This window comes from Pelophylax lessonae (genome assembly GCF_965119305.1).
Source record: "Pelophylax lessonae genome assembly, chromosome: 1".
NCBI lineage: Eukaryota > Metazoa > Chordata > Amphibia > Anura > Ranidae > Pelophylax > Pelophylax lessonae.
Genome location: NC_138768.1, coordinates 563,040,490 through 563,067,778, shown reverse-complemented (window position 1 = coordinate 563,067,778; position 27,289 = coordinate 563,040,490). Strand labels below are relative to the sequence as shown.

Here is a 27,289-nt window from a genome sequence, read left to right as displayed (position 1 = left end):
CGATTAAATAGGCACTGTTGGATGCACTGTTTGCGTCAGTGCGTGAAACTTTAAAAATGGAGGTTGCAGCTAATGCCAGCGTCGGAGGTATTGGTTCCTTTTGGCACCCACAGGCCCACCAAAGTGGCGAGGTTGTTCCTCTTTTCTGCTTACCTTGACAACCTTGTCACAAACAGTGGGGTTGTCCAAAACGCAGTGGTTGCTAGTTGTTTTTTGCTTGCGGTATCCTTATGACTATTTACTGCGTAAAAGGTGGTCGGTCCCACCTGTAGTGGACTCACCGGTTTCCAGGTCAAATTGAGTTACCTTCATCCCGATTGAGGAGTCCCCGGCCTTTACAGGTCCAGCTAATAAGAGGGGGGATGCTCTAGCAGCCATATGTGCGCTGTTGCTGGTTCGCCAAATAGGCCGGTAATTACTATTGCCCTGGTGTTGCAAACTCTGACTGATTGGGTTAAGCTTTTACGCTGGAACCTAGAGGGAGAATAGTTTCACCCGGTCTTTGTGGAGCTGGCAGACCAGTTGGTCCAGGGGCTCTAGTTTGTCTGTGATGCCTCTTTGGATGTGGCTCCTTTGATTATAGGCAGTGGTCCTTCGGCGTATTGTCTGGCTGAAACGCTGGTCTGCGGACTAGACCTTTAAGAAGGCCTTATCTGATCTCCCTCTTGTTGGGGTCGCCTGTTTGGAGCTTCTTTGGATGACATCCTTAAGGGTCTCACAGGGGAAAGAGTACTCTTCTTCTGCAGCCTACCAAGGGCAAGGAGCCCCGTCGCAGACGTGGGCCATTCTCCTTGAGTCCTAAGCAGCCTCTTTTGTCTCTCAGGATCCCAAGATTAGGGATCAAAAGTCAGGGCCTCCACCAGAGGTTCCAAGTAGACCTGGTCTAGCAAGCCACGAGCAGCCTCTTCCAGACCTGCAGACAAGGCTGCCTCTGCATGAAGGGGCGCCCTCACCCGTATCTGAGGTGGGGGGACGTCATGGCTGGTTTCCAGATCCATGGACCTTCCTGGTACAGGTCAAGTGGGTCCATGAAGTTATTCGGTCAGGCTACGAGATTGAGTTCGGAAAGGTTTTTTCCCTTCCAACCTGCACTTACCGGGTCGCTTTGGGGCAGTGCAAGACTTGTTATTTCAAGGGGTGATTGTTCCGGTTCCGACTTCGCAACATTTTTAAAGGTTTTTTAATCAAACATCTTTACAATCCCCAGGAAGGAAGGCAAGGTACATCCATTTCTAGACTTCAAGGCGCTAAGCTGCTTTGTGCAAGTACAGAAGTTCCGCATTCACATGGTTTTGGCGTCCCTACATCTTGAGGATTTCTTCTCGTTTCTTTCGACATCAAGGACGCCTACCTGGACATTCTAATATGTGCTGGTCACCAGCACTTCCTCAGTTTTGCCGTGTATGAGGAGCATTATCAGTTTGTGGCGCTGACCTTTGGTCTCCCCTCCACACCTCGCGTCTTCACAGGAGTGTTGGCCCCGGTTCTGACATTTTTTGAGTCAGCGGGGGATCACGGTACTGGGGTACCTGGATGATGATCTTCTGCTAGTGGAGTCTCCGACTGCTCTGATGGACTACTGGAGATTGCTCTGCGAACTTGAATGGAGTTTGGTGGGATCCTGAACATTCAGGAGTCTGCTTTGGTTCTGTTCACTCGGCCTCAGCCAGAGTGTTTCTTCCTCGGGAAAAACTCCAGACGTTGCAGGAGGCAATTCTGCTTCTGTTGTTCAGCAGACGGTCATCCCTCCCGGCTTGCATGCGGGTGCTGGACCTTATGGTGTCCACCCTCAAGGCAGTCTGTTCGCACAGTTCCACACAAGATCTCTGCTAAAGAGATTCCGGTGAAATGGGTCAAAGATCCACGGCCTCGGGAGGTGGCTTCGCTGTCTGGCACTTTGACAGGGAAAATCCTTCTCCTCCTGTGCTGGACAGTTTTCTCCACGGATGCCAACCTGTCCGGGTGGGGAGGCATCCTCGGCACAGACGTGCTCAGGGGGTCTGGACTCTGGCAGAGCCCAGACTGCCGCCTAGTGTACTGGAACTCAGAGCAATCCGACTTTATCTGGCTCATTGGACAATCATATTCAGGGGTGTCCAGTAAAAATTAATTTGGACAATGCCACAGCCGTGGTCCTATGTCAATCATCAAGGGGGCACAAGGAGTGTCTTGACGGCTTGGTAAGTAGCCAGCATTCAGGCAGAGGGGATTCCGGTCATTCTAGAGGCTCCAGACTGGTCTCGCCGGTCTTGATATGTTGATCTGGTACGGCTGGTCGCAGATGCTCTTTGGGGACTTCCTCTGAGGGAGAATCTGCTGTCCCAAGGACCAGCCTTCCATCCTGCCTTACAGCCGCTGGCTTTAACGGCTTGGCTGTTGAATGCCAGGTGCTGAAGGGAGGAGGTTTGTTTGAATTGGTGATTCCTACGCTGTTAAAAGCTTGGAAATCTGCCTCCAGATCTACCATCGTAAGTGGAAGACGTACATTGTGTGGTGTGAGTCTCTTGGGGTTTATCCTCGCTCCTTCTCCATGGATCGGATCTTAGCCTTTCTTCAACTGGGGGGTTGAACAAAAATTGGCCTGGAGTTCCATCAAGGGCCAGGTATCGGGTTTTGGCATTTGTCTTCCAACGACCTTTGGCCACACACTCCCTGGTGCGTACCTTTTCTTCAGGGTGTCCGACATTCGGTTTTCTCAGTGCGGGCTTCTTTGCCGCCCTTTAATCTTAATGTGGTGCATTCAGGTCTACTGAAACTTCCTTTTGAAAATATTTGGAAGGTTTCCCTGCTTACGTTGCCCCAGAAGGTGGCCTTCTTTGGTGGCTATCATCTCCGCATGCAGGGTGTCGGCACTGACAACCGCCGTTCACCTTATGGTGCTTCACAAGGAGAAGGTGGTGCTTTGCCTCTGTCTGTCATTCGTTCCTAAGGTGGTCTCTGACTGTCGTTTTGAATGAAGAAATTGTGTTGCCTTCCCTGTGTCCCAGGCCTAAACATCTGAAGGAAATTGCCTTGCATGTCTTGGATGTGTCCAAGCAGTTAGGGTGTACCTGGCTGCTATGGAGTCTGTTAGGAAGTTAGACTCTCTATTTGCGCTCATGGACGGACCTCACAAAGCGGTGTCCGCTACTTCTGCGACCATTTCCAGATTGATCAGACAGACGGTGGTTCAGGCCTATTGCATTAGGGGTCAGGTTCCTCCTTTCCCGGTTTAGGCGCACTCTACTAGGGTGCTTAGTGTCTCCTGGGCTTCCCGTCTTCAAGCGTCAGTGACGCAGGTTTTGCAAGGCGGCCTCCTGGTCGCCTGTGCACACTTTTACAAAGTTTTTTGTAAAGTGGTTGTGTTGGCATCTGCGAATGCTTCTTTTTGCCACAAGGTTTTGCTGGCTGCTGTTTAGAGAACCTTGTCCTCTTTGAGGGTGTATTGTTTTTCAGGTGAGCTCCAGTTGTTTATGGTTGAGCTCTATTACCTGGTTGGCTATGGTTAGCCTTGGGAATTTCTAAAGTTTTCCCACCCTTCATGTTTAACACTACTTTGGGACTTCCCAATGGCTAAGAAGAATCAGGAGCTGTGTCCGTCAATGAACCGAAGAGAAAATGGGATTTTTGACTTAACGTAAAATCCATTTCTCTGATGTTCATTGATGGATACAGCACCCACCCCTCTGTGGAGTTGGCTTTCTTCTGACACTGCTTGTAACAAAACTGAGTGCCTATAACTGAGAGTGAGTGTATACCCCCTGGGATTGCCCATAGGCGTAGTCAAGCTTTTTCCTGCCTAGTGTCCTACTGCGGTAGGGGGCATTATAACCCAATGGTTAAGAAGAATCAGGAGCTGTGTCCATCAATGAACTTCAGAGAAATTGATTTTTCGGTAAGTCAAAAATCCCATTCAGATGATTCATACTAAAGTCATGTTAATTTCCATTCATTCAGACACCACTAAATACCTCGCAAAAGATTCTACTGGATGAGAACCAAGGTTGCTTTCCTAGGACCGACCATTCACTTGCACATGAACAAGATGATAGTTCAGATGAGGATGAAGAGGTTGCAGATACAAATACAAGGAGACTTAAGAACCCCTCCAGGAGGGATAGCTATAGTGATAGTAGTGGTACAGGAGAAGAAGACTTTATACCAATACAAGATGAGGCACAAATGTGGAATGCGACAGTGTACCAAACTCCATGTGCTTCAATGGTGTTACCCCATGGTCAGGTGGATAGCCCTGACATCCAAGAGGAAACGGTCCGCTCCAGCTTTTACACGCCAGAACAGACACCTTACAAACCACAGTTTGAAGACAGGTAAGCAGTCCTATGATTCTTTTTTGGTATCTGAATGACATTGGTGGGCAAACATTTTTTAAGCGGTGTTCCAGCTGGGGAAAAAAAAAGAAAAGTCAGCAGCTACAAATACTGTAGCTGATGACTTTTAATATATAGACATTTACCTGTCCAGGAACCCCATGAATGTCAGCACCCCAGCCGATCTTCGGATCGGCTGCCGGATGCTGCCGCCGCCATTCCTTCTAAGGGAAACCGACAGTGAAGCCTTTCGGCTTCACAGCCGGTTCCCTACTGCACATGTGCGAAGCGTGCTACGCATTCTAATTGGCTTGACGGTGGGGAAAGGAGGAGGGGAGCCGAACTTCTGAGGGATGGCGCCGCGACGCTGTTTCCCGGAAGTGGAGAAGGGTACCTGTCAAAAACAGGTACCTGTTTCCCCCTCCCCCCTGAAAGGGGTCAAATGTGGCACCGGAGGGGGGGGGGGGGAAGCATATGAGCAGAAGTTCCACTTTTGGGTGCAACTCCGTTTTAACACAATTTGGTTTTCTCTACTGAATGTGCGAGACTGTAACACTGGTTCACAAGTGTGTAGATCAGAAAAGTCAGAAAACATTACTGTGCAGTTTGCATATTAAGAATAAAGTGACTCAAAAAGTGATAAAAGCATTGAATCTGCGTGAATGCCAGGTAACTATAGCATTATTTTCAGGAGAAGCCATGAATGGCTGACTGAATACTTACTCATACCAGGTTTCCTTTAAGGTATATGTCCTATTCAATTGCATTCTCGTTTTGGGCTGTAGCTTATTTGAAGGATAACCAGCAAAAAAGAGCAGAATACTGATTTAAGCCATTTTCCAACACCCATCATTCATGGCGGTTCTATTGAATGGGCCGATGCTGACCGACATTTGGCCTGTGTATACTAGGCTTTATGATATAAGACACAGGCTGTTAGGCCATTACAATGGGGTTATATGCAACTACCTTAAGGTGATTGAACATTGTCTGGAAGACATACCACTATATAACTCCTCCCAATCACAGCTTGTGTCCTTAGCTAATTGACCTCTTCCCTCTACCAAGAGAAACATACCTTGTTCTATGGATGCATTTTCTCTGTCTCTTTCTGAATACGGTTATTCTATCAAAGCAATTCTTCTATCAAGATTTCTGGCGCACCATAGCAACAGCGGCTTCTAATGCAGCTTCGGTATCAGTTAGCTCCTCACCAGAGCCTTCAGGGGACTTTTCCTGGACTTTGCCAGGTGGATAATGGAGAGCTGATTTGTAATATTATTACTGCCATGCACTGGATCCTGCTGTACGTATTCCCCTTAGCACGCAGTGCAATGCAGAATTAATTGTAGGGTACCTTACAGGTCAAGGGCCCTGGTGTGCCAGAGCCCTGTCCCTGAAGATCCCAGCGGGATTATGTAAATCATGGAGGGTGAAACCAGGTTGAGGTATATCCCCTGTTACTCCTGCCGACTAGATCTCCTATTGTGGGTGCAGGGTGGAAGCCCTTTAAATATTCCACTCAGGGCGCCCCTTATTCTCTTGACCCCCTTCATAGTGTGTGCAAGCCACAGACCACTCTTCCAGTCACAACAGGGAGCTAGGAGTGCCAGATTTAATTACATTTTGGCCCCTTTTTTGCCAACTAGCAGACCTGTATTGGCACTACCGCACCTTCATCCCCATAGTGCACCTGCGTAAACCAGGCGCTTACTGTATGGCCCGAGCTTGTAGGGCCTTAGTAACCTTCTCTTTGATGGTTTCCAGTACACTGACGTCTTGCCTTCCCCTGACAATTCTGCTGGCCTGTTTACCACAACAGCTTCCTCTTTTCTACCCAGATGGGAATTTCTTGCCACAATGTCAGTTTTTATGGACAGAATGTCTGGTCTTATCAAGGACATAGGTAACAGAGGTCCCAACCATGCCCCTTTGACTTTCCTTTGCGAATGGGGCCCAGACTGTGCCTAGTGCAAGTAGAAAATGCATCAGTGGGCATAAACAATGCTCCATCATTGTTTTTTTGGTTTTAATGGGAGGTAAAGGCCGCATTGTTTGTATCATTTAGAAGAATAGTGTCATCAGTGGTGTCAGTGGCAGGAATGGTGTCCCATCATTGGTGTCAATTGGTGGATTAGTGCCCCAAGAGCCAGATAAAGGCAAGCAAAAGCCACCATTTGGGGACTGCTGGTCTAAAGGATAGGGTTACTACTTTGCTTCTTAAAGCGTTCCCTACCTGATCTGTTGGTGCTTCTTGGACTATTCAGCATAAGCCATCTGTTTCTCAGATTTTCAAGGCTGTCACCTGGGCTTCTGTTCACACTTTTAAGTGGATATTTAGGCCTCTTCTGATGCCAGTTTTAGGCATTGGGTGTTGCAAGCTGCTGTCTGGGTCTGTCAAACTTTCATGACCTGTTTGTTATGTGGACCTGTTGGCATTATTTGCTGTTTCCCACCCCCCAGCTAGACTGCTTTTGGATGTCTCAGTCATAATGATTAAAGCGCCTGTGTCCTGTACTGTATAAAAATTAAAATATAATTTTTGACTTACCAGTAAAATCCATTTCTTAGAGTACAGTACAGCAGGAAAAAGCTTTACCACACCTATGGGGCTGTCCCTGCAGGCATTCCCCACACACTCTGCTACTAGTTAGAGTTCCTGGAGAACTAAAAGCAATGGCTGGCTGAGGTTTCCGACTGTAAAATCTAGATCCTTAAGGTCTTCCAGCCTGGCCAGCGAGCTTGAGCAGGTTATAGTCCAGCACTAGGCCTCGCCACGACAGAGCCCCAGTGGATGGGGATGAGCCGGCGAGTGGACCATCTCACTGGGACGTGACGACCTGGAACGCCCTGAGTCGCAATGTAACCCCTGGCTTGGCAGCACATCCACCCCGGGTGGGAGTAGGTCTGTTCGGAGTGACACCCACCTGGTACCATGGTATGGTGAATAATGCTGTCCCCCCAATCCTCTGGCGGTCTCGAGTGGACGTGGGCCCTCTCTTTGGAATGATCCGCCCCTTGGGAGATCCCTCGGTTCCCCTGCCTCTCGGACATACCAGCGCCCCCCCCCCCCCCCCCCCAGTTATTCCCCTCCATTTCCCTAGTAGGTTCCTACTTTGGGGAGCGGTAATGTTACGGCCGCTGCAGCGTTCCTGCGGGGGGGGGGGTGACCACCCTGGCGGGGTCTTTTGTGAAGGTCCTTTCGATGCCACTTGTCCGGAACCCCCCTTCCCCTTGGGGGTCTGGGAGACCACATGGCGCACCGTGGGGGCCACCATTTTGCTGTAGATTCGTGCTCATTTTCCATTCACAATGTATGGGCAGCCATTTTCTGTTAGTTTCCCATAGGAATGCATGGGGCGGCCATTTTCTTGTAGTCCGGATAACTGGACAGGCAGCAGGCATGGCACTTTTGATCTAGCAATGACCCAGGCATTTTTTTCTGTTTTTCTTTTTCCTGTTTCAGAACATTTTTACTTTGTTTCACAGAACGTTCCAGCTAGCCTCCTGAGCGGTTGGGTAATGTTTTTGGGGTCCCCAGTAGGTTTTCCTTACTCACTCTATCAGATTGTGCTGGATTGGGATTTGTGATACTGCTAGTGCCGTGGTGGGATCGTGATGTGCAATCTTTTTAAAGTGACACTGCATTATTTCTAATCAGTGAAAAATGGAGTCCCAGGACAATGTTTCACCTACAGACCCCCTCAGTGTGGCTGCGGGACCCTCTGGGTCACAGTCTGCTTTTACAGCAGTCCTGGAAAAGCCTGGTGTCAAAGGTAGATTTTGTATTCAAAAGTACTGATAGCCGCAAATGTTGCCTTCACCTCCCTCAGTGGTATCCTCAGATTCTTAGGCAGATATGGCCGCCACGGACGCCCCCCCCATCCTGATGGATCTGTGTCCTCGCATTTTGATGGTGAAGAGGACATGTCCTCTTCAGCCACCGTGCGGGAAGGCGCATTGGTGGAAGCACTCATAGTTTACATGCGGGAAACTTTAAAAATGGCAGATGAATCTACAGCGTCAGGTACGCAGGTGTCTTTTGGCACCCGCAAAGCCCAGGAGTCAGGCAAGGTGTTTCCTTGTCCGGAGCTTGACGATATTGTAAATGAACAATGGTGGCACATCAAGCACATGCTAGTGGTGCCCAAGCACTTTAAACACAGTTATCCCTTTGCGGAGGTGGTTTCCACTCGATGGACCGTGCCACCTAAGGTGGATCACCCAAATTCCAGATTGAATAAGTCTACTGTTGGTTTTGGTGGAGGAATCTCCAGCTTTTGCAGACCCTGTGGATAGACGGGTGGAGCCTCTGTCCCGCCTTCTACACGTGTTGGTGGGTTCCATACTAAAACCAATCTTTGTAAACATTCTAGTGTCAGACGGTCACTGAATGGGTGAAATTACTTAAGGGGAAATTAGAATCTGAACAGATTCCCCAGGCGCTGATTGAGCTCCTGGACCAGATTGCTCAAACCCTTGTGTTCATGTGTGATGCGTCCTTGCATGCGGCCCCCTAGTGGCCAGGGTGTCTGCAGTGGGGATTGCCATTAGTCGCATGGTGTGGTTAAAAAGCTGGTCGGCGGACCAGGCTTCGAAGAAGGCCTTGACTGACCTTCCCTTTATGGGAGAGAGGTTGTTTGGATCTTCTCTGGATGAACTGATCAAAGGGCTTATGGGTGGGAAGAGTACTCTCTCTCCCTCAATCCTCTAGGAGCAAGGCGCCACGTCATAGACGGGTCGCAAGAAAAAGGAAAGCCGTTCAGGTCTTCTGGGGGTTCCAAGAAGCCATGGTGAGGTAAACCAAAGACCGGTTCTACAGACAAATCCTTGTCTGCATGAAGTGGTGCCCTCACCCGCTTCTGGGGTGTGGGGATGTCTGCGATTCTTTCCGGAACCATGGACTTCTCTGATTCAGGAAAAATGGGTTCAGGAACTGATCCGATCAGGGTACAAGATCAAATTCCAGTCTCAACCGTCGGACAGATTCTTCCATTCCAATATGCATCTGTTTCCAGACTGGTTAAGGCAGGGGTCGGGAACCTTTTTTCTGCCAAGGGCCATTTGGGTATTTATAAAATCATTGGGGGGCCGTACAAAATTATGAACTTAATGTGCCTGTTATATTTGGTCAAACATTTACATAGTTACATAGTAGTTGAGGTTGAATAAAGACAATAGTCCATCCAGTACAACCTGTATAGGTGTGTGTGTGGCCGTAATCATCTCTCATACCCCTTAATGTTCTGATCCTTGAGATGTACGTCCAAGAGTCTTTTGAAAGTAGCCATACTTCCCGCAGAAACTACCATGTGGTAGAGAATTCCACAGTCTTGTAGCCCTAACAGTAAAGAACCCCCTGCGCTGCCTGAGGTTAAAACTCTTCTCTAATCGCATTGTATGTCCTCGCGTCCTCATGCAATCCTTGCGACTGAATAGCTTTTTTTTTCTATGCTGAGATCACCATTGAGATATTTGTAAATTGCGATCATGTCCCCTCTCAGGCGTCTCTTCTCCAGGGAGAATAAATTAAGCGATTGTAGACGCTCTTCATAATTAAGGTTCTCCAATCCCCTAATTAGTTTAGTTGCCCTTCTCTGGACTCTCTCCAGCTCAAACACATCCCTCCTGAGGACTGGCGACAAGAACTGGACAGAATACTCCAGATGCGGTCGGACCAGAGCTTTATAAAGTGGTAGGATTATAGTTTTATCTCTGGAATACATCCCCTTCCTTATGCATGCTAATATTCTGCCGGCTTTGGCAGCTGCTGCTTGACATTGCATGCTATTGCCTAGTCTATCCTCTACCAAGACTCCCAGATCTTTCTCCATTTTTGATTCCAGCAAAGGTTCCCCCCCTAAAGTGTATTGTGCTTTTATGTTTTTAGTCCCCAAGTGCAAAACCTTACACTTCTCCACATTAAACCTCATTTGCCATGTCGTTGCCCACTCTGTTATTTTGTTCAGGTCAATCTTGTTCACGTCATTCTGTAAGATATCTGCCTCATGCTGTGCAGTTATTGCCCTGCCCAATTTTGTGTCATCTGCAAAAACTGATATAGAACTAATGATCCCGTCCTCAATGCTGTTTATGAATAAATTGAACAAGGTTGGTCCCAGGACTGAGCCTTGGGGGACCCCACTTACCACCCCAGACCAGTCAGAGTGTGCGCTATTTATTACCATAAAGGGGAAGAAAGCTGCGCACAAAAAAGATGAAACTAAAGGCTGCTAGTACAAAGTATATCAAACCCAAGAAATATGTAAAGATGGTACAGCGCCACTAAATAGATAGCTAACTAATATGAAGGTGAACCAAAGTCCATAGGAGGGAGATTTCAGATGTTGGGAATATGACTGTGAATCCCACATCAATCTTGCAAGTAGAGTTTCAGGCAGAGATCACATAAACAATAAGGATGTAACCTTACCGGACAGTTGGACCCCCTGTTACGGAAGGTCAAACAGGCATGCGATATCCACCGCCAGGGACAAAACTGCAACGGAACTCCTCTCCTATCGACCACAGACACTCCGGGTAACCATAGACTATGGATCCGGCGAACCTCACTGGACCCCAGGTGTACACAGGGGATGACCGTATATATTCCTTCAGCTTTTCATAATGCCTCCCACTGATAGAGCCGTGAATGATTCATATCCTCATAGCAAAGAGCAGCTTGAGATGGTCAGAACATAGAATGGCTGTGCGTACCGCGAGCAGCTCCCCCCACAGCTGGAGGAAACCAAGCCTAATGGAATCCTGATGGGCGGCTCACTTCCTTCATACTCCGGGCTTTACAAGCAATTATTTCCACTGTCTGATATCTTGCTATGGAGAGCATCTGAATCATAATCTCTTATTATTTATTTATTTATTATTTATTATTTATTTATTTATTACCACCCTTTGGACCCGCCCTTTTAGCCAGTTCCGTATCCAAGAGCAAACCTTGTGGTCGATGCCTGCAGACCTTATTTTATAAATTAAGCGCTTGTGGGGAACTGTATCAAACGCCTTAGCAAAATCCAGGTACACCACATCCACTGGTCTCCCCCTATCTAGCTCACAGCTAGATTTGACAAGAACGCCCATTTGTAAACTCGCGCTGATTACTGCTGATGATGTTGTATTTAGCAAACTCTACGATATAGTCCCTTATCATTCCCTCCAGAAGCTTACATACTATCGATGTCAGGCTGACCGGCCTATAATTTCCCGGGACATGCCTCTGCCCTTTTTTTAATATCGGTATCATGTTAGCTTTCCTCCAATCCCCTGGTACATTTCCTGTCATAATACCATCAGCAAAGATCAGAAACAGTGGTCTAAATATAACCTTACTGAGTTCTTTGAGTACTCTCGGATGTACGCCATCTGGGCCTGGTGATTTATTTGTGTTAATTTTATCCAGCCTTTCCCCGATTTCACCCTCTGTTAGCCATAGCGGCAAGTCCTGTGAATTACTGCTAACCATGCAGTCATGGTCAGTGTACCCCTCCTTTTCCTGTGTAAAGACTGAGGAGAAAAAAGCATTAAGCACAGTTGCCTTTTCAGTTTCCTCTGTAACCATCCTCCCCTCATCGATAATTATGTGTGCAACATGCTCTACCCTAGTTTTTTTGCTGTTGATATATTTAAAGAATTTCTTAGGGTTCTTTTTACTATCCTCTGCGATTTGTCTCTCGAAGTTGATTTTAGCCATTTTGATTTTGGTATTTACTTTTCTTGTTTGCCTCCTTGTATTGCTGGAAAGCCGATAATGTGCCCTCCGGTTTATATTTCTTGAAGGCCATTTTTTTTCCCCTTATACGTTTTTTAACATCACGGTTTAGCTGTTTGGCTTTGTCTCTTCTAAATTTCCCTAAGGAATGCACTGCGAGATGCATTTGTTTAATATGTTCCTAAAGCATTCCCATTTATCCTCCGTGGTCAGTGTTCCTAGGGTTTGGTCCCAGTTTACCTTTTGCATCATCGAGCACAATTTGGGAAAGTTTGCCCTTCTGAAGTTTAGGGATTCTTATGTTCCCCTCTTGCCTTTTATATATTGTTATTCACGCTAAATGTGATCATCCTGTGATCGCTAGAGCCCAGGTTGTCCTGGACTCCTACATTTGAGATTAGGTCTGGGTTTATTTTACTCACCCCTAATTTGATGGCTGGAACTGCTTCTCTTTGGTGAGGTGTGTGATGTTAGCTGGTATTGATGTTGCTACTGGCAACTGTTTTTTCAGGTTTGCGTCAGTCAGTCTGGAGCGCAGTCGACTTTGTGGTGGTAAGTTTTGAAAATAACTGCTGGTGGTACTACTGGTGGGTATAGCTGGCTGGTACTGCTGTGGGTACTGCTGGCTTGTGCTGTGGGTACTGCTGGCTGGTACTGCTGGCTGGCACTGCTGGCTCAGGCTGGTACTGCTGTGGGAACTGCTGGCTGGTACTACTGTGGATACTGCTGGCTCAGGCTGGTACTGCTGGCTGGTACTGTGCTGTGGGTACTGCTGGCTGGTACTGCTGGCTCAGACTGGTACTACTGGCTAGTACTGTTGGCTGGTACGGCTGTGGGTACTGCTGGCTCAGGCTGGTACTGCTGGCTGGTACTGTGCTGTGGGTATGGCTGGCTCAGGCGAGTAGTGCTGTGGGTACTGCTGGCTCAGGCTGGTACTGCTGCCTGGTACTGCTGCCTAATATTGCTGTGGTTACTGCTGGCTCAGGCTGGTACTGTGCTGTATGTACTGCTGTGGGTGCTGCTGGCTGGTACTGCTGTGGGTGCTGCTGGCTGGTACTGTTGTGGGTACTGCTGACTCTGGCTGGTTCTGCTGTTGGTACTGCTGGCTCTGGCTGGTATTGCTGTGGGTACTGCTGGTTCTGCTGTGGGTATTGCTGGTTCTGGCTGGTACTGTTGGCTCTTAGTGCCCCCTTAATGCAGAGTGATTAGTGCCCCCTTAATGCAGAGTGATTAGTGCCCCCTTAATGCAGAGTGATTAGTGCCCCCTTAATGCAGAGTGACTAGTGCCCCCATCAATGCAGAGTGACTAGTGCCCCCATCAATGCAGAGTGACTAGTGCCCCCATCAATGCAGAGTGACTAGTGCCCCATCAATGCAGAGTGATTAGTGCCCCATCAATGCAGAGTGATTAGTGCCCCATCAATGCAGAGTGATTAGTGCCCCATCAATGCAGAGTGATTAGTGCCCCATCAATGCAGAGTGATTAGTGCCCCATCAATGCAGAGTGATTAGTGCTCCATCAATGCAGAGTGATTAGTGCCCCTTTAAGGCAGAGTGATTAGTGCATGGGGATTAGAGCGCCTCCTGATTACACAAAGAGCAGGGTTCTTCTGCTTACTCGGCGCGGGCGCTGTCATGCGAAGTCCTGCCTCCTGGACCGGCCCCTATGATAGACGTCGCCACTGTGCTTTCTATCATAGGTAGGAGCCTGTCCAGGAGGCGGGACTTTGTATCACAGCCTCCCCGCCGGATAAGCAGAAGAACCCTGCTCTTTGTGTAATCAGGAGGTCCTCTCCCCCCCCCCTTCCCCTCCAGAGGCAGCCCAATGGTGGGGCCGGCCCTGGGTGCCCCCGCCCAGGATCGGCCATTCAAAGCAGGGACCGATTCAGGCCGAGAACAGTGTCCTCAGTCCGGGGACGTCTGGTCACTCTAGCACAGGGGGCCGGATCAGAGGACTTTGCGGGCCGCAGGTTCCCCACTCCTGGGAGGCGGTACAAGATCTGCTTGCACAAAGGTGATTGTGCCGGTTCCCTCTCAGGAATGCTTTCAAGAGTTTTATTCAAACCTGTTCACTGGGCCCAGAAAAGAGAGCAAGGTACGTCCAATCCTGGATCTCAAGGCTCTGAACCTCTTTGTGCAGGTACCGAAGTTTCGGATGGAATCCATCCGCATGGTAGTGGCATTCCTACACAAGGGAGACTTCTTGGCCTCTATAGATATCAAGGACACATATCTACACATCCCTATCTACGCTGGGCATCATCGGGTTTCTTCGCTTTGCCGTAGCAGAGGAGCATTATCAATTTGTGGCGTTTACCCTTTGGTCTCGCCTCCGGTATTTACCAAGGTACTGGCCCCGGTCTTGGCATTGCTGCGCCAACGGGGGATTGTGGTACTTGTGTATCTGGACAATCTATTCAGCCCTGTTGGGCAATCTGTCGATCACTGTCAGAACCCGGCAAGAGTTAGGGTGGAATATCAATTTCAAAAAATCCGCCCTGATACCTTCATTAAGACTGGATTATCTGGGCCTGACTCTGGTTTCTGCTTTGGCGAGGGTCTTTCTTCCCCTGGACAAGCTGCAGAAGTTAGGTCTGATGGTATCAACCTTCGAGGCGGTTCCATTTGCTCAGTTTCACACTAGACCCTTAAAAAAGGGGATTCTTGTCAAATGGAACAAGGATCCGAAGTCCTTTGACAATTTGATTTGGTTGAGCTACAACACAAAGTTTGCTCTGTTGTGGTGGCTTCAATTGCCAGCACTAAGCCAGGGCAAGTCCTTCCTGCCGTTGTTTTGGACGGTGGTGACCCAGGACGCCAGCTTGGCAGGGTGGGGCGGGGTGCTGGGAATGTTGTGCCCAGGGAACCTGGACAGTAGAAGAGTCAAAACTACCGATCAATGTTTTGGAACTCAGAGCAATAAAGCTTTGTCTGTCTGAGCCAATGCTCGACTCGTCTGCGACATTGTCCGGTTCGGATTAAATCGGACAACACCACGGCTGTGGCTTACATCAATCATGGGGGCACCAAGAGTGTCTTGGCAGCCAGGGAGGTGGCTGAGATTCTGGCTTGGGCAGAAAAGTTTGTTCCAGCCCTCTCTGCTGTACCCATCCCAGGTGTGGAGAACTGAGTTACCTGAGTCGTCAGTTGTTGGATCAAGGGGAATGGTCCCTACACCCAGGGTAGTTTCATCTTCTGTGTGTCCGGTGGGGGACACCCGAGGTTGATCTGTTTGCTTCTTGTCTCAACTGGAAGGTTCAGAGGTTTGTAGCCAGTTCTTGGGTTCCTCTAGCCGACACCACAGATGCACTGGTGGCTCCTTGGGGTGGGTATCGGCTGATTTTCGCCTTTCCTCCACTGAAGCTCCTGCCGAGGCTTCTACGCAGGATAGAGGTGGAAGAGATTCTGGTCGTTCTTGGTACACAGACCTGGTAAGGTTGGTCGCCGATTCTCCTTGGAGACTTCCTCTCAGGGAGGGTCTGCTGTCTTAAGGGCCGATCTTCCAGCCTGCTTTACAGTCGCTGGCTTTAACAGGATGGCTGTTAAAAGCCAGGAGTTGAGAGATAGAGGTCTTTCTGACTCCCGATTCCTACACTATTGAAGGCCAGGAAGTCGATTTCCAGGAAGATCTATCATGGTACGTGGAAATCGTACGTTTCGTGGTGTAAATCACTGAAGGTGCACCCTTGCTTGTTCCCAGTAGCTAGGGTCTTGACCTTTCTACAAAAAGGAGTTGAACAGCGGTTGGCTTGGGGCACTATCAAAGGCCAAGTGTCGGCTTTGGATATATATTTCCAGCGCCCGCTAGCTACGCATGTCTTGATTCGCACTTTCATTCAGGGAGTGCGCCATATGGCTCCCCCGAGATGATCTCCGCTACCTCCATGGGATCTGAATTTGGTATTATCTGTTCTTCAAAAGCCTCCTTTTGAGAACATTAGGGAGATTTCTCTGCTTTCTTTGTCTCAGAAGGTTGCCTTTTTGGTGGCTATCACTTCTGACCGCAGTGTGTCTAAATTGGTGGTGTTGTCCTGCCGTTCACCTTATTTGGTGGTCCACAAAGATAAGGTGGTACTCCGACCTATCAGTCTTTTCTTCCTAAGGTGGTTTTTGATTTTCATTTGAATGAAGACATTGTGCTGTCTTCACTCTGTCCCAAGCCCAAGCATCCCAAGGAAATTGCCTTGCATTCTTTGGATGTGGTTCAGGCGATCAGGCTTTAGCTGGCGGTAACTGAGTCTTTTAGAAAATCAGATGCTCTTTTTGTCCTTACCGAGGGACCTTGTAAAGGATTGGCTGCATCTGCTGCAACCATATCCAGATAGATCAGGCAGACGGTTGTTCGCGCTTATTCACTGAAGGGTCAGGTTCCTCCTTTCCCTGTGAAGGCGCATTTTACTAGGGCGCTGAGGGCCTCTTGGGCTTTTTGCCATCAGACGTCAGTGATGCAAGTATGCAAGACGGCAACTTGGTCGTCTGTTCATACGTTCACCAAACTCTACAAAGTAGATGTGATTGGAATCTTCGGAACGCCTCTTTTGACCGCAATGTTATGCTGTTTAAAAGAGAACCTTTTTGTTTGGTATACCCAGAGGGTATACCATCACTTCCTGCTGTAGGACTCCAGTTTTTTCTGCCTAGTCAGGAGTAGGGACCTGGCTATCTGCTGGGATCTGCTATCTGCGGTCCTAGCATTTTTTTTCTATTTTAAATGGAATTTTTTACTTTTTTTTTTTTTGTTTTGTTCCTGTGTGAACTACAATCAACTGTTCCTGTGAGAACTACGATCAACAGCCGGACTGGGCGACGCACTGGATATTCTAGATCCTTATGGTCTTCCCAGTCTGGCCTGCGAGCGACCCAACTATTAGCTCCGCGCTGGGTTGGCCGCGACATAGCCCCACTGGACGGGGGCTGACTGGCGAGTGAAACACCTTGCAAGGTCACATAGCCCTGGTCACGACCAAAGTCTCAGTGTACCCCAGGTCCCAGCACCCCCATTCCAAGATGGTGCGGTGGACTGCTGTGAGTGGCGCCCGCCTGGTGAACGTGGAATGGTGAGTAGTGTCCCCCCTCCTTTCCTGAAGAATTGCTGGGATGGCCCCTGAGAATGGTAGGCTCCTCTTGTGTTTCCCCCTTCTCCTTTGCGGGGTTTCCCCTTAAGTCTGTGCCCTCACCTTTCCCCTATTCCCCCCGGCCTCTTTTTGGGGGCATGGGGGAAATTGGGTAGGGGCCTGCATGGTGCTGGGCTGGAGGAGCAGTGGGTGCTGCTGCTGTCATCCCCCTGTTGGGTGTGTGCATACCTGGGTGTTGCGGGGGGGGGGGGGTCCCTGGGGTCTGTGAATTTTTCCCTGTGGTCTAATGGGGTCCAGGGTCCCATGCGGCCATGTTTTAGGTTTCCCCATAGTTTCATTGGCAGACATTTTCTTGTAGTCTGATGCAGTGCTAAGGCTGTGGGGGCCTTTAATGGCAGGTCAGCACTCTTCTTCCTGCAGTGTGGCAGACCGTTTTTGGCACTCTCCAGCTAGGGTGGTGAGTCTCTGGGGATATGTATTCCTTCCTGTGCTGTATATAGCACTGTGTGTGCGCTAATTGTTGGGGTGCACAGGGGGAGGGGCCTCCCTTTATTTTTTTGCTGAGCAGCGCGGTCTCGTTTAACCCTCTGTGGTCATGGAGCCTATGAAACATGTTTCACCACCCGATCCACTCCTGGAAGCTGCGGGACCCTCTTGGGTCTGTCTGCCCTGGCGGCCATGACGACAGCCCTGCTGTCGCTAGCCCTCAGAGTCTTGAGGTGGATTTGGCTGCCCCGGACGAGAGCACACTGAGTGCTCTAATAGTGAGGATGAGTACTCCTCCACTGCAGCTGCGCATGAAAAAGCGCTGGTGGAGGCCCTAATTGTATCCGTGTGGGAAACTTTAAAGTTGGAGGACTCAGCTGCTGCTGAGTCGGCTACACCGGTGCAATCTGGCCCCCGCAAGTCTTCAAAGGTGAACAAGGTGTTGCCTTTCCTGCCTATTTTGACGAGATTGTCACTAGTCAGTGGGGTTCCCCAAAAGGCATGGTTGGTATACCTAAACGTTTTTCTAGAAGATATCCCTTTAAGGAGTCTCTTCTGAAGAAACTAACGGTTCCACCGTCGGTGGACTCTCAGGTTTAAAAGCTAAATAAGGCCACACTTTTGCCGGTGGAATATTCCCTGTCTTTTAAGGACCCTGTGGACAAAAGAGCTGAAGAGTCCGGTACCTCTTCACTGTGGCTGGTTCAATTTTAAGACCGGTGTTTGCTATCACCTTGGTATCCAAGACCTTAACTGAATGGGCTAAGATTTTGTGCCAAAATCTGTAGGGGAGTCAACACCCTTCTGAGCTGGCGGATCAGTTGAGTCAAGGGTTACAGTATATTTGTGATGCATCCATGGATGCGGCCCCCTTGGTCGGCAGGGTTTCTGTCATGGCGCATGATCTGGTTGAAGTACTGGTCAGCTGACTAGGCTTCTAAAAAGGTGCTGACTGATCTTCCTTTTGTAGGTGACCTTCTGTTCGGTGCCTCTATGGAAGAGATCATTAGGGCCTTACAGGAGGTAAGAGTACTTTACTTCTGCAGGCTGCTAAGGGTAAGGAACCTCAACGTAAGCGGGGTCCCTTCTTTTCGGCTCTCAAGCAGCCCTTTCATCCGACTGGCTCACAAGAAAAGGGCTCGAGATCCACCTGCAAGTTTGCGGATGGCTCCAAGAGACCCTGGAATGGTAAGTCCAAAGCTGGCGCTTCTGGTTCCATGGACAAGCTTTCTCCAGCCTGACGGAGTGCCCTCACCCATGTCTGGGGTGGGGGTAACGTCTTTGCTTCTTTCCGGATCCGGGGACCTTGCTCATTCAGGACAAATGGGTCCACGAACTGATTCTGAACTTACGCCTGTCTCCAGAACGGCTACAGGGCCTCTATGGAGCAGTGCAGGGCCTGTTTGCATGGGTTTTTGTGCCAGTTCCAGAGTCGGAATGTTTCCAAGGTTTTTATTCAAATCTGTTTACAGTTCCCAGGAAGGAAGGCAAGGTTCATCCGATCTTGGATCTCAAGGCTTTGAACCACTTTGTCCATCAGAAATTTCGGATGGAGTAAATTCGCACAGTAGTAGCTTTCCTGTATCAAGGAGATCTGCTGGCCTCTATCAATCTCAAGGATGCTTACCTTCATATTCCAATATACAGTATGTCGGGCATCAGCATTTTCTTCGTTTTGCCGTGGGCAAGGAGCATTTTCAGTTTGTGGCATTACCCTTTGGTCTCGTTTCAGCTTCTCGAGTGTTCACAAAGGTTTTGGCCCCAGTGTTTTCCTTGTTACGGCAGAAGGGGTTTGCGGTACTAGGTTACCTAGACGATTTACTTCTGCGTGCAGAGTCTTCCTCGGCTCTAAAAGCCGACTTGGACGTTACATTGCGAACTCTGCAGGAGTTCGGGTGGACATTGAATTTTCAGAAAACCGCACTGTCTCCGTCCACAAAGCTGGACTACTTGGGTCTGATGCTGGATTCAGCAACAGCCCGGATGTTTCTTCCTCAGACAAAACTTCTGAAGCTACAGGATGCTGTTCAGGTCTTGTTGTCCAACCATTGATCGTCTCTCAGGACTTGCATGCAAGTGCTGGGTCTGATGGTATCCACCTTCGAGGCAGTTCCGTTTGCGCAGTTCCACACCAGATCTTTGCAAAAGGAGATTTTGATCAAATGGAACAAGGATCTGCTGTCATTGGACAATCTGATTCTGTTGAGTCGGGTTTCGAGGGTATCTCTCCTATGGTGGCTCCGTTCCTACGTCTGGGGAAATCCTTTCTTCCCCTGTATTGGACTGTAATCACCACGGATGTCAGTGTGTCCGGATGGGGAGGTGTCTTGGGAGTGTGTTCGGCCCAAGGTGTCTGGACTCAAGGTTGCCAATCAACATCCTGGAAATTCGGGCAATCAGACTGTCTCAATGGACAGATCGTCTGCAAGGACACCCTGTGCGGATACAATTGTATACGGCTGTGGCATATGTCAATCCTCAATGGGGCACAAGAAGTGTCCTGGCGGCCCGGGAAGTGGCCAGCAGCTTGAGGTGGGCAAAACTATATGTTCCGGCCCTCTGCTGTGCACATTCCGGGTGTAGAGAATTGGCAAGTGGACTATCTCAGTCGGCAGATAGTGGATCCAGGAGGATGGTCTCTTCATCTGGATGTTTTTCATCAACTGTGTCTTCGGTGGGGGACCCTGATGTGGACCTGCTGGCTTCCCGTCTCAACAGGAAGGTGCAGAGGTTTGTGTCAAGGTCTCAGGATCTTCTGGTTGACGCCGCAGACCCCCTGGTGGCCCCTTGGGGTCAGTATCGTCTGATTTATGCCTTTCCTTCAATTCAACTTATGTCGAGACTGCTAGGCAGAATTGAGGTTATGTCAAGACTGCTAGGCAGAATCGTGGTAGAAGGGATTCCAGTCATTCTGGTGGCGCCAGACTGGCCTCACTGGTCTTGATACGCAGGCATGGTAGGGCTGGGAGCAGACATCCCTTGGAAACTTCCTCTCAGGGAAGATCTTCTGTCTTGGGATCAATCTTCCATCCTGCTTTATGGTCGCTGGCTTTAACAGAGAGTGGCTTTTGAAAGCCAGGTGCTGAAAGCAGAGGGCTGTCTGAGTTTGTGATTCCTACTCTTTTGAAGGCTAGGAAATCTAAAAAAAAAAGAAAAAAACAATATTTTCCACATTTTGCTATATAACAATCCCAAACAAAATTTTAGGGGAACTGCGGCAGAGAGATCGGACCCCCTAACTGACATTTTTGACACTTTTGGGGAGATCAGTGACATTAATACAGTAATCAGTGCTACAAATATGCACGGTCACTGTAATAATGACTCTGGCAGGGACTGGGTTAACCTAGGGGTGATCAGAGGGTTACTTGTGAGCCTAGGGGAGTGTTTTCTAACTCTGGGGGGCGGGACATTTGAAATGATATAGAGACCTGTGATCCTATATAGAAGGATCACAGGTACTCTGTGATCATTTCAGAGAGAACAGCTGTTTTTATAACAGCTGACCGTCCTCCTCCCTCAGTGGGGAGCGATCGTGGGTACCGGTCTCGTGGATCGGCATCCTCGCTGCCTAGTGGGGGCTGGAGCGCGCGCTCGCCCCCCAGCACCACTTTCACGACTGACGTACCCCTACGTCGTTTCGCGCAGCCGAGCCAGCCTGCAGCAGTAAAACGCGGCGGCTGGTCGGCAAGTGGTTATGGGTCAGGTTCCTCTTTTCCCTGTTAAGGAGCATTCTATGAGGGTGGTTAGTGCCTCCTGGGCCTTCTGTCATCAGGCGTCAGTGATTCAGGTTTGCAAGGCGGCTACTTGGTCGTCTGTACACACATTCACAAATTTTATACGGTGGATGTAGTTCCATCTTCGGATGCAATGCTTGGCCGCAAAGTTTTGCAGGCTGCGGTTGCAGAGGCTTCCGCTTCTTGAGGGTGAAAATTTTTCCTGGTGGTGAGCTCCAGTTGTTGCTCCTGTTGTTGCCTGGTTGGCTATGTTTAGCCTTGTTGGGTATTCTGCATTTGCTGTGTTTTTCCCACCCCTCATGTTAACACTGCTTTGGGACATCGCAATGGTCTGAAGACTTAAAGCTGTGTCTGTCAGTCAATGAAAGTGAAAATTGGATTTTTGTCTTACTGTAAAATCCTTTTCGCTAAGGTTCTGTTGGGATTGAGTTATTTGTTCTTCTGATACTGCTTGTTACAAACTAGAGTTCTACAGCAGGAAGTGATGGTATACCCTCTGGGACTGCCCCAGGGGCTTAAAGCGGAGTTCCGGCCACAGAAAAAAAATTTCAATGAACATACCCCGAGGACAGTCAGGGCTAGTACATTCCACAATGTATAGCCTCTGATCTGTCCCGGTTCGCACTTACCTTTTTAGAAGAAATACTTACTTTTAAAATTTCTTCTCCAGCGCTGCCATCTCAGGTGTGGGCAGCTTGAAGCCAGCGCGATCCTCTTCTGCGTCCTCTTCCATCCTCTTCGGTCCCACGATGCACTGCGCCGGCCCCGCCGTCACTTCCGGGTCTGCAGCGTCATCCCTGCACAGCTTCTGGGCATGCCCAGAAGCTTTTTAGCAAGGTATGACGTGCCTACACCGGAACTGACGTCGGGGCCGGTGCAGGCGCATTGATTCCTGGGAGCGATGACGTTCAGCTCCCAGGAATCATTGCAAAGCGGAAGTGACGGCGCGGGCCGCGGCCGAGGAAGGAGGAAGTGGATGGTAAGGTGAGTATATTATCCTCTCAAATAAGGTAAGTAAGCAAAAAAAAGCCGGGAATATCCAATTCTTGCTCAGGTAAGGATAAGGAAGCAGATGCCATAAAATCTACAGGCATGATTTTGTGGCTGGAACTCCGCTTTAACCAAAAAGGTTTCCACCTAGTCCTACTCCTAGAGAGCGAGAGCATAAGCCCAATGGTCTTTAGACTTGAAGCTGTGTCTGTCCGTGAACCTCAGAGAAAAGGATTTTACGGTAAGACAAAAATCCAAATTTTCTGATTTACTTATGGACACAGACCACCATCTAGGTGCAGAGATGGTAATGGAAGTATTTTGTTGAGGATATTTTGCCTCTTTGAAGTACTAAAATGGTTGTAAACCCTTATATATACCCAGTGAAGTGAATAGCCTCAGATGATACAGAGAGATGAAACAAATCCTCCTACATGAGTTTTACTTGTTTAACTGCAGTCTTCTCCTCTCTACACCCTTTCAAAAGTGCAAATCGTGTTAAAAAAATATCTTCATCTGTTAGCAGCAGAAAAGAGGCTGCAGTTACACTGTGTGAGAGGAAAGGAACACACCTCTCCTCCACATAGGTGGCGGAAAAAAGGAACATGCAGAGCTGTATCCTGAATAGACAAGTAGTGTGCTCATCTCTCTCCTCGACACAAATTTTAGCTCATGTGGCGGGAAAACTTCTCAGAAGTGACTCTTGCTAATAACGGAGGAACAAAGCACCAGAGAGAAACGACACTTAGCTTTGGAGAGAGACAAGTAAACACTACAGATATGTGCTTAGTTCAAATTTCATGACTGCGGTTTACAACTTTAATCTTGATTATCCATTTGGATTCAATGATAAATATTTTAATGTAATCTACACATAACTCCTAGGTTGACCCAGAAATGTCAACTTTCTTTATTTAATGATGATATAATCTTTGAATCCATGGGTTGGAAACTGGGTAGTACAAAGAAGTAGGACTAACTATGATTAGTTAATGTTAGCTCAATGATTGATTATTACATGGACATTTTACAGAAATCAGTTATTAACTTTAAAAACAGACACAGAATTGTTTTCTCTAGTATTATGTGAAACATAAACCAGCAGAGAAAAATAAAAAGTAATGTATTAGTAAAGCAGTCCCCAAATATTGCTACAATCCTGGGTTTAATGGCAGAACTATAGGAGGATAGTAAAGAGCCACATTTATTGTAGACGTATATTCTGTGAAAATTCTGTATATATTTTAATATTCTGTGAAAATTCTGTACATATTTTAGTAGGACTTCGGGCTGTGTTTTTATAATTTTGTATTTGCTGCCTTTGATTCCTTTCACAGCATTATCGCAAATGACAGATGAAGGGGCAGTACTATAAGTCCGTTAGGTCTTACTGCACAGAACAGTCCTGTCAGGCTAACATGATTAGCTTGCTGATACAATGAACAAGCCCTGAAGTGGTCACATCGATTTTCTGCTGCTCTTTCACGATCTAGTCACAGGCTTAGGACAAGATTCTGACCACGCTGTATAGGCTTTAACTGTAATGTAGAAAAGTGAGGTCTGGGACAATACTATGCTGCTTGGCACGTGTAATAAATCTTAGGAGCAATTCACGTATATATTTTAACTGTGTGTTTAGTTACATCTGCTATGTTGTGAAAACGGTTATGAAATTCAAATGTGATTTATTAGATAGTAAAATTACATTACTGAGCAAATTCTTCTACAGTAACGTGATACAAAAAAATCTAAAAAATTAAAATTGTAGCATTATAGAAACCCATAGACCCACGGTGAATAAATATGGCTTTTTATGGTGGCAGTCACCCAAAATGTGTGGCAGGGTTGGAACAATTTTATTGCTTATGCACAGAAAGAAAGGGATTATTCTTGTGATAATTTTAGCAATCAGAGTAGTTTAAGGATTTTGTCACCGTTTTTGTTCATGAGCTGTACCTGAATAGATAGGACATGGGTCATCTTTCACAAAGTTTAATCTGATTAGAGGGGGCTTTGCAGCACTCCCCCCTTCCCCAGTTTTTTTTTTTTTACAGGCATTGTGCAGATTAGAGCTTTTACAATAAGTTATATGGACTATGAATATTATGCAGGTATCACAAAAATCCAAATACTGATAACTACAATGATTCTTGTTGCTAAGCAATATGACTCAGGTTTACCTTTCTTAACAAAATTAAGAATAGGTCTGGACATTTGCTTGTCGTAAGCATTATTTCCAAGATGTTAGTTTCTCTAAAAATGCAACAGTACGGCCTTTATCAGAGTGGGCACAAAAGCTAGAGCTGCACTGAATGTATATCTGTAGCATCATTGCTCAATATGGCTTTAAGTCAGCCACACAAGTAACCTGGGGTTATTGTGAGTTTTCTGTCAAATTTAAATCTGAGCCATATAATAAATGGGTGATTTAATTGCGGTGTTAGTTGCTAGGTTTATTCACATAGCAAGAATCTCGCTTAAAAAAAGCAAATGCCATAAACACACTCTATTAGGGCGCTTAGTGCCTCCTGGGCCTTCTGTCATCAGGCGTCCGTGACGCAGGTTTGCAAGGCTGCCACCTGGTCGTTGGTGCACACTTTCACAAAGTTTTATAAAGCGGATGTGTTAGCGCCTGTGGATGCTTCTTTTGGCCGCAAGCTTTGCAGGCTGCTATTGAGAGGACCTGATCCTCTTTGAGGGTGTATTGTTTTTTTCAGGTGGGCTCAAGTTGTTTTGGTTGAGCGCCTGTTGCCTGGTTGGCTAATGTTTAGCCTTGGGAATTTTTTTGCTGTTCCCACTCCTTATGTTTAACACTGCTTTGGGACATTCCAATGGTTAAGAATATCAGGAGCTGTGTCCATCAGTGAACGAAAGAGAAAATGGGATTTTTGTCTTGCCGCAAAATCCATTTCTCTGATCATTTACAGACACAGCACCCACCCCTCTGTGGAGTTTTAATTCTTCTAACACTGCTTGTAACAAATGGCAGGGGAGAGGGAGTATACCCCCTACGACTGCCCATAGAGTTGGCCAGACCTTTTTTCTGCCTACAGTAGTGTCCTACTCCTATAGGGGGCAGTATAACTCAATGGTTAAGAATATCAGGAGCTGTGTCCATCAATGAACGTCAGAGAAATGGATTTTGTGGTAAGTCAAAAATCTAATTTTTTGGCTTACCGTAAAATCCATTTCTCTGATGTTCATTAAGGGAAACAGCACCCACCTCTCTGCGGAGTTGTTATTCTACTGACACTGCTTGTTACAAAACTGAGTGGCTATAGCAGAGAGGGGGATTATACCCCCTGGGACTGCCCATGGATATAGCCAGAATTTTCTGCCCAGTGTCCTACTCCTGTAGGGGCCAGTATAACCCAATGGGTATGAATACCAGGAGCTGTGTCCATCAATGAACATCAGAGAAATGGATTTTACGGCAAGTCAAAAATCCCATTATTTTTTTTACCCCAGCATTTGCTGCTGCTGGCTCCTGCTCTTTCAGTGCTTCTTCCCTGAACTTACAGATTACACAGTGGATAGTGTCTGTTTGCTTGGACAAGAAAGGGGGAGCAGGAGAGAGTAGCAGTGGAATGCCTTGCCATCCTAGGCAATGAGGCTGTGTGTTTTCATTAATGCCCACAGTGAAACGGCTCTAGTCCCTGCATGCAAGGGTGACTCAATTGGATGCTACATGAGAAAGTAACCACCCTGAAACCGGAAACCTGGTGCAATGGTCATGGCACCAACTTAAACAGGAACATAGGCAAGGTTTAAAAGATAAAGAAGCTGCATACTTAGTAAGTGATTTAAGCAGCTGCCAAAAGTGCTTCATAAAATTCAGGGTTTAATATCATTTTAAGGGTAGTAAATTGAGGTTTATTTAATAGAGAAAAAAAGCAGAAATGTATTATTGTAGATGTATGGGTTGCATAAATGATAGTTAGATGAAGTGTTTCCTATTACAGCAATCCTCCATCTCCTGTTTCACTTGAAATGACTCCAAGTCCCAGTGACAGCGTCCCCCAGCTTTTGGATTCTGGTACTTCCCCAACAAATTCAAAGTCGCTTTTTGATGACCCACCATCTTTCAAAAGCCTCAGACTGAAAGACCTTGAGGATTATGAGCCAGTAAGTTTTTAACTGCACTTTCTCTCCTAGGTTTAGAAGCAGCAGTAGATTTACTGCCTTCAATATTTTAACGCAATCCGTGCTAGCAAAATTGTCATGCTCCTAATTGACATGGTATACCTGCTATTTTACTAACACAAAAAGCAGGTTTCACACTTCTTTGTTGTTAGTACATGACCTTATTACTCTCTAAATTATGTTTAAACAGGCAGATTTAAAACACAAATTATTGCAGTCATGTATTTATTAAAAAAACGATCAAATTCATTTTTTAACTGTAGGTAATGTCACCCACATTGGCTGGAAAGGGAAGGATCACTGCTGGAAGCCAGTTGGGTACTTATATTTATTTTGATGTGGCTTATTAATATCTAATGTCTCTTTTCAGGAGGTGGAGCTGCATGTCACTCTGACTAAATCAGAGAAGGGGAGCCTAGGCTTCACAGTGACCAAAGCCAATGATTGTGTTGGCTGCTACATTCATGACATCATACAAGATCCAGCCAAGAGTGATGGACGTCTGCAACCTGGTGATAGACTTATTAGGGTTGGTATATGCCCATGTCTTTCCCGTCTTTGCTTTAATCTTTTATAAGAGCAGTCCAGATGCTTAAAAAATGCACTGACCTTTTTATTTTAATATTTTTCTATACTTTTGCAGGTTAATGATGTAGATGTCTCAAATATGAGTCATACTGAAGCAGTAAATCTACTGAGAGCAGCACCCAAAACAGTACGCCTTGTGCTTGGCCGGGTCTTAGAAATTCCTAAACCACAGTTTCCAGCCCATCTCCTGTCTGATGTCACTCTGACATGCCATAAAGGTATTTTAGGTAGGGA

The 27,289-nt window shown here is 47.4% G+C and overlaps 1 protein-coding gene across 1 annotated transcript in view; it reads left to right on the top strand.

Moving 5' to 3' along the window:
* PTPN13 (protein tyrosine phosphatase non-receptor type 13) overlaps window positions 1-27,289 on the top strand; it is a 541,021-nt gene that overhangs the window by 432,808 nt on the left and 80,924 nt on the right. The window contains exons 31-34 of the mRNA XM_082263089.1: window positions 3,937-4,310; window positions 26,287-26,449; window positions 26,838-26,996; window positions 27,111-27,282. Of these exons, the coding sequence (XP_082119215.1) occupies window positions 3,937-4,310; window positions 26,287-26,449; window positions 26,838-26,996; window positions 27,111-27,282 (868 nt within the window). The remainder of the gene's footprint in view (window positions 1-3,936; window positions 4,311-26,286; window positions 26,450-26,837; window positions 26,997-27,110; window positions 27,283-27,289) is intronic.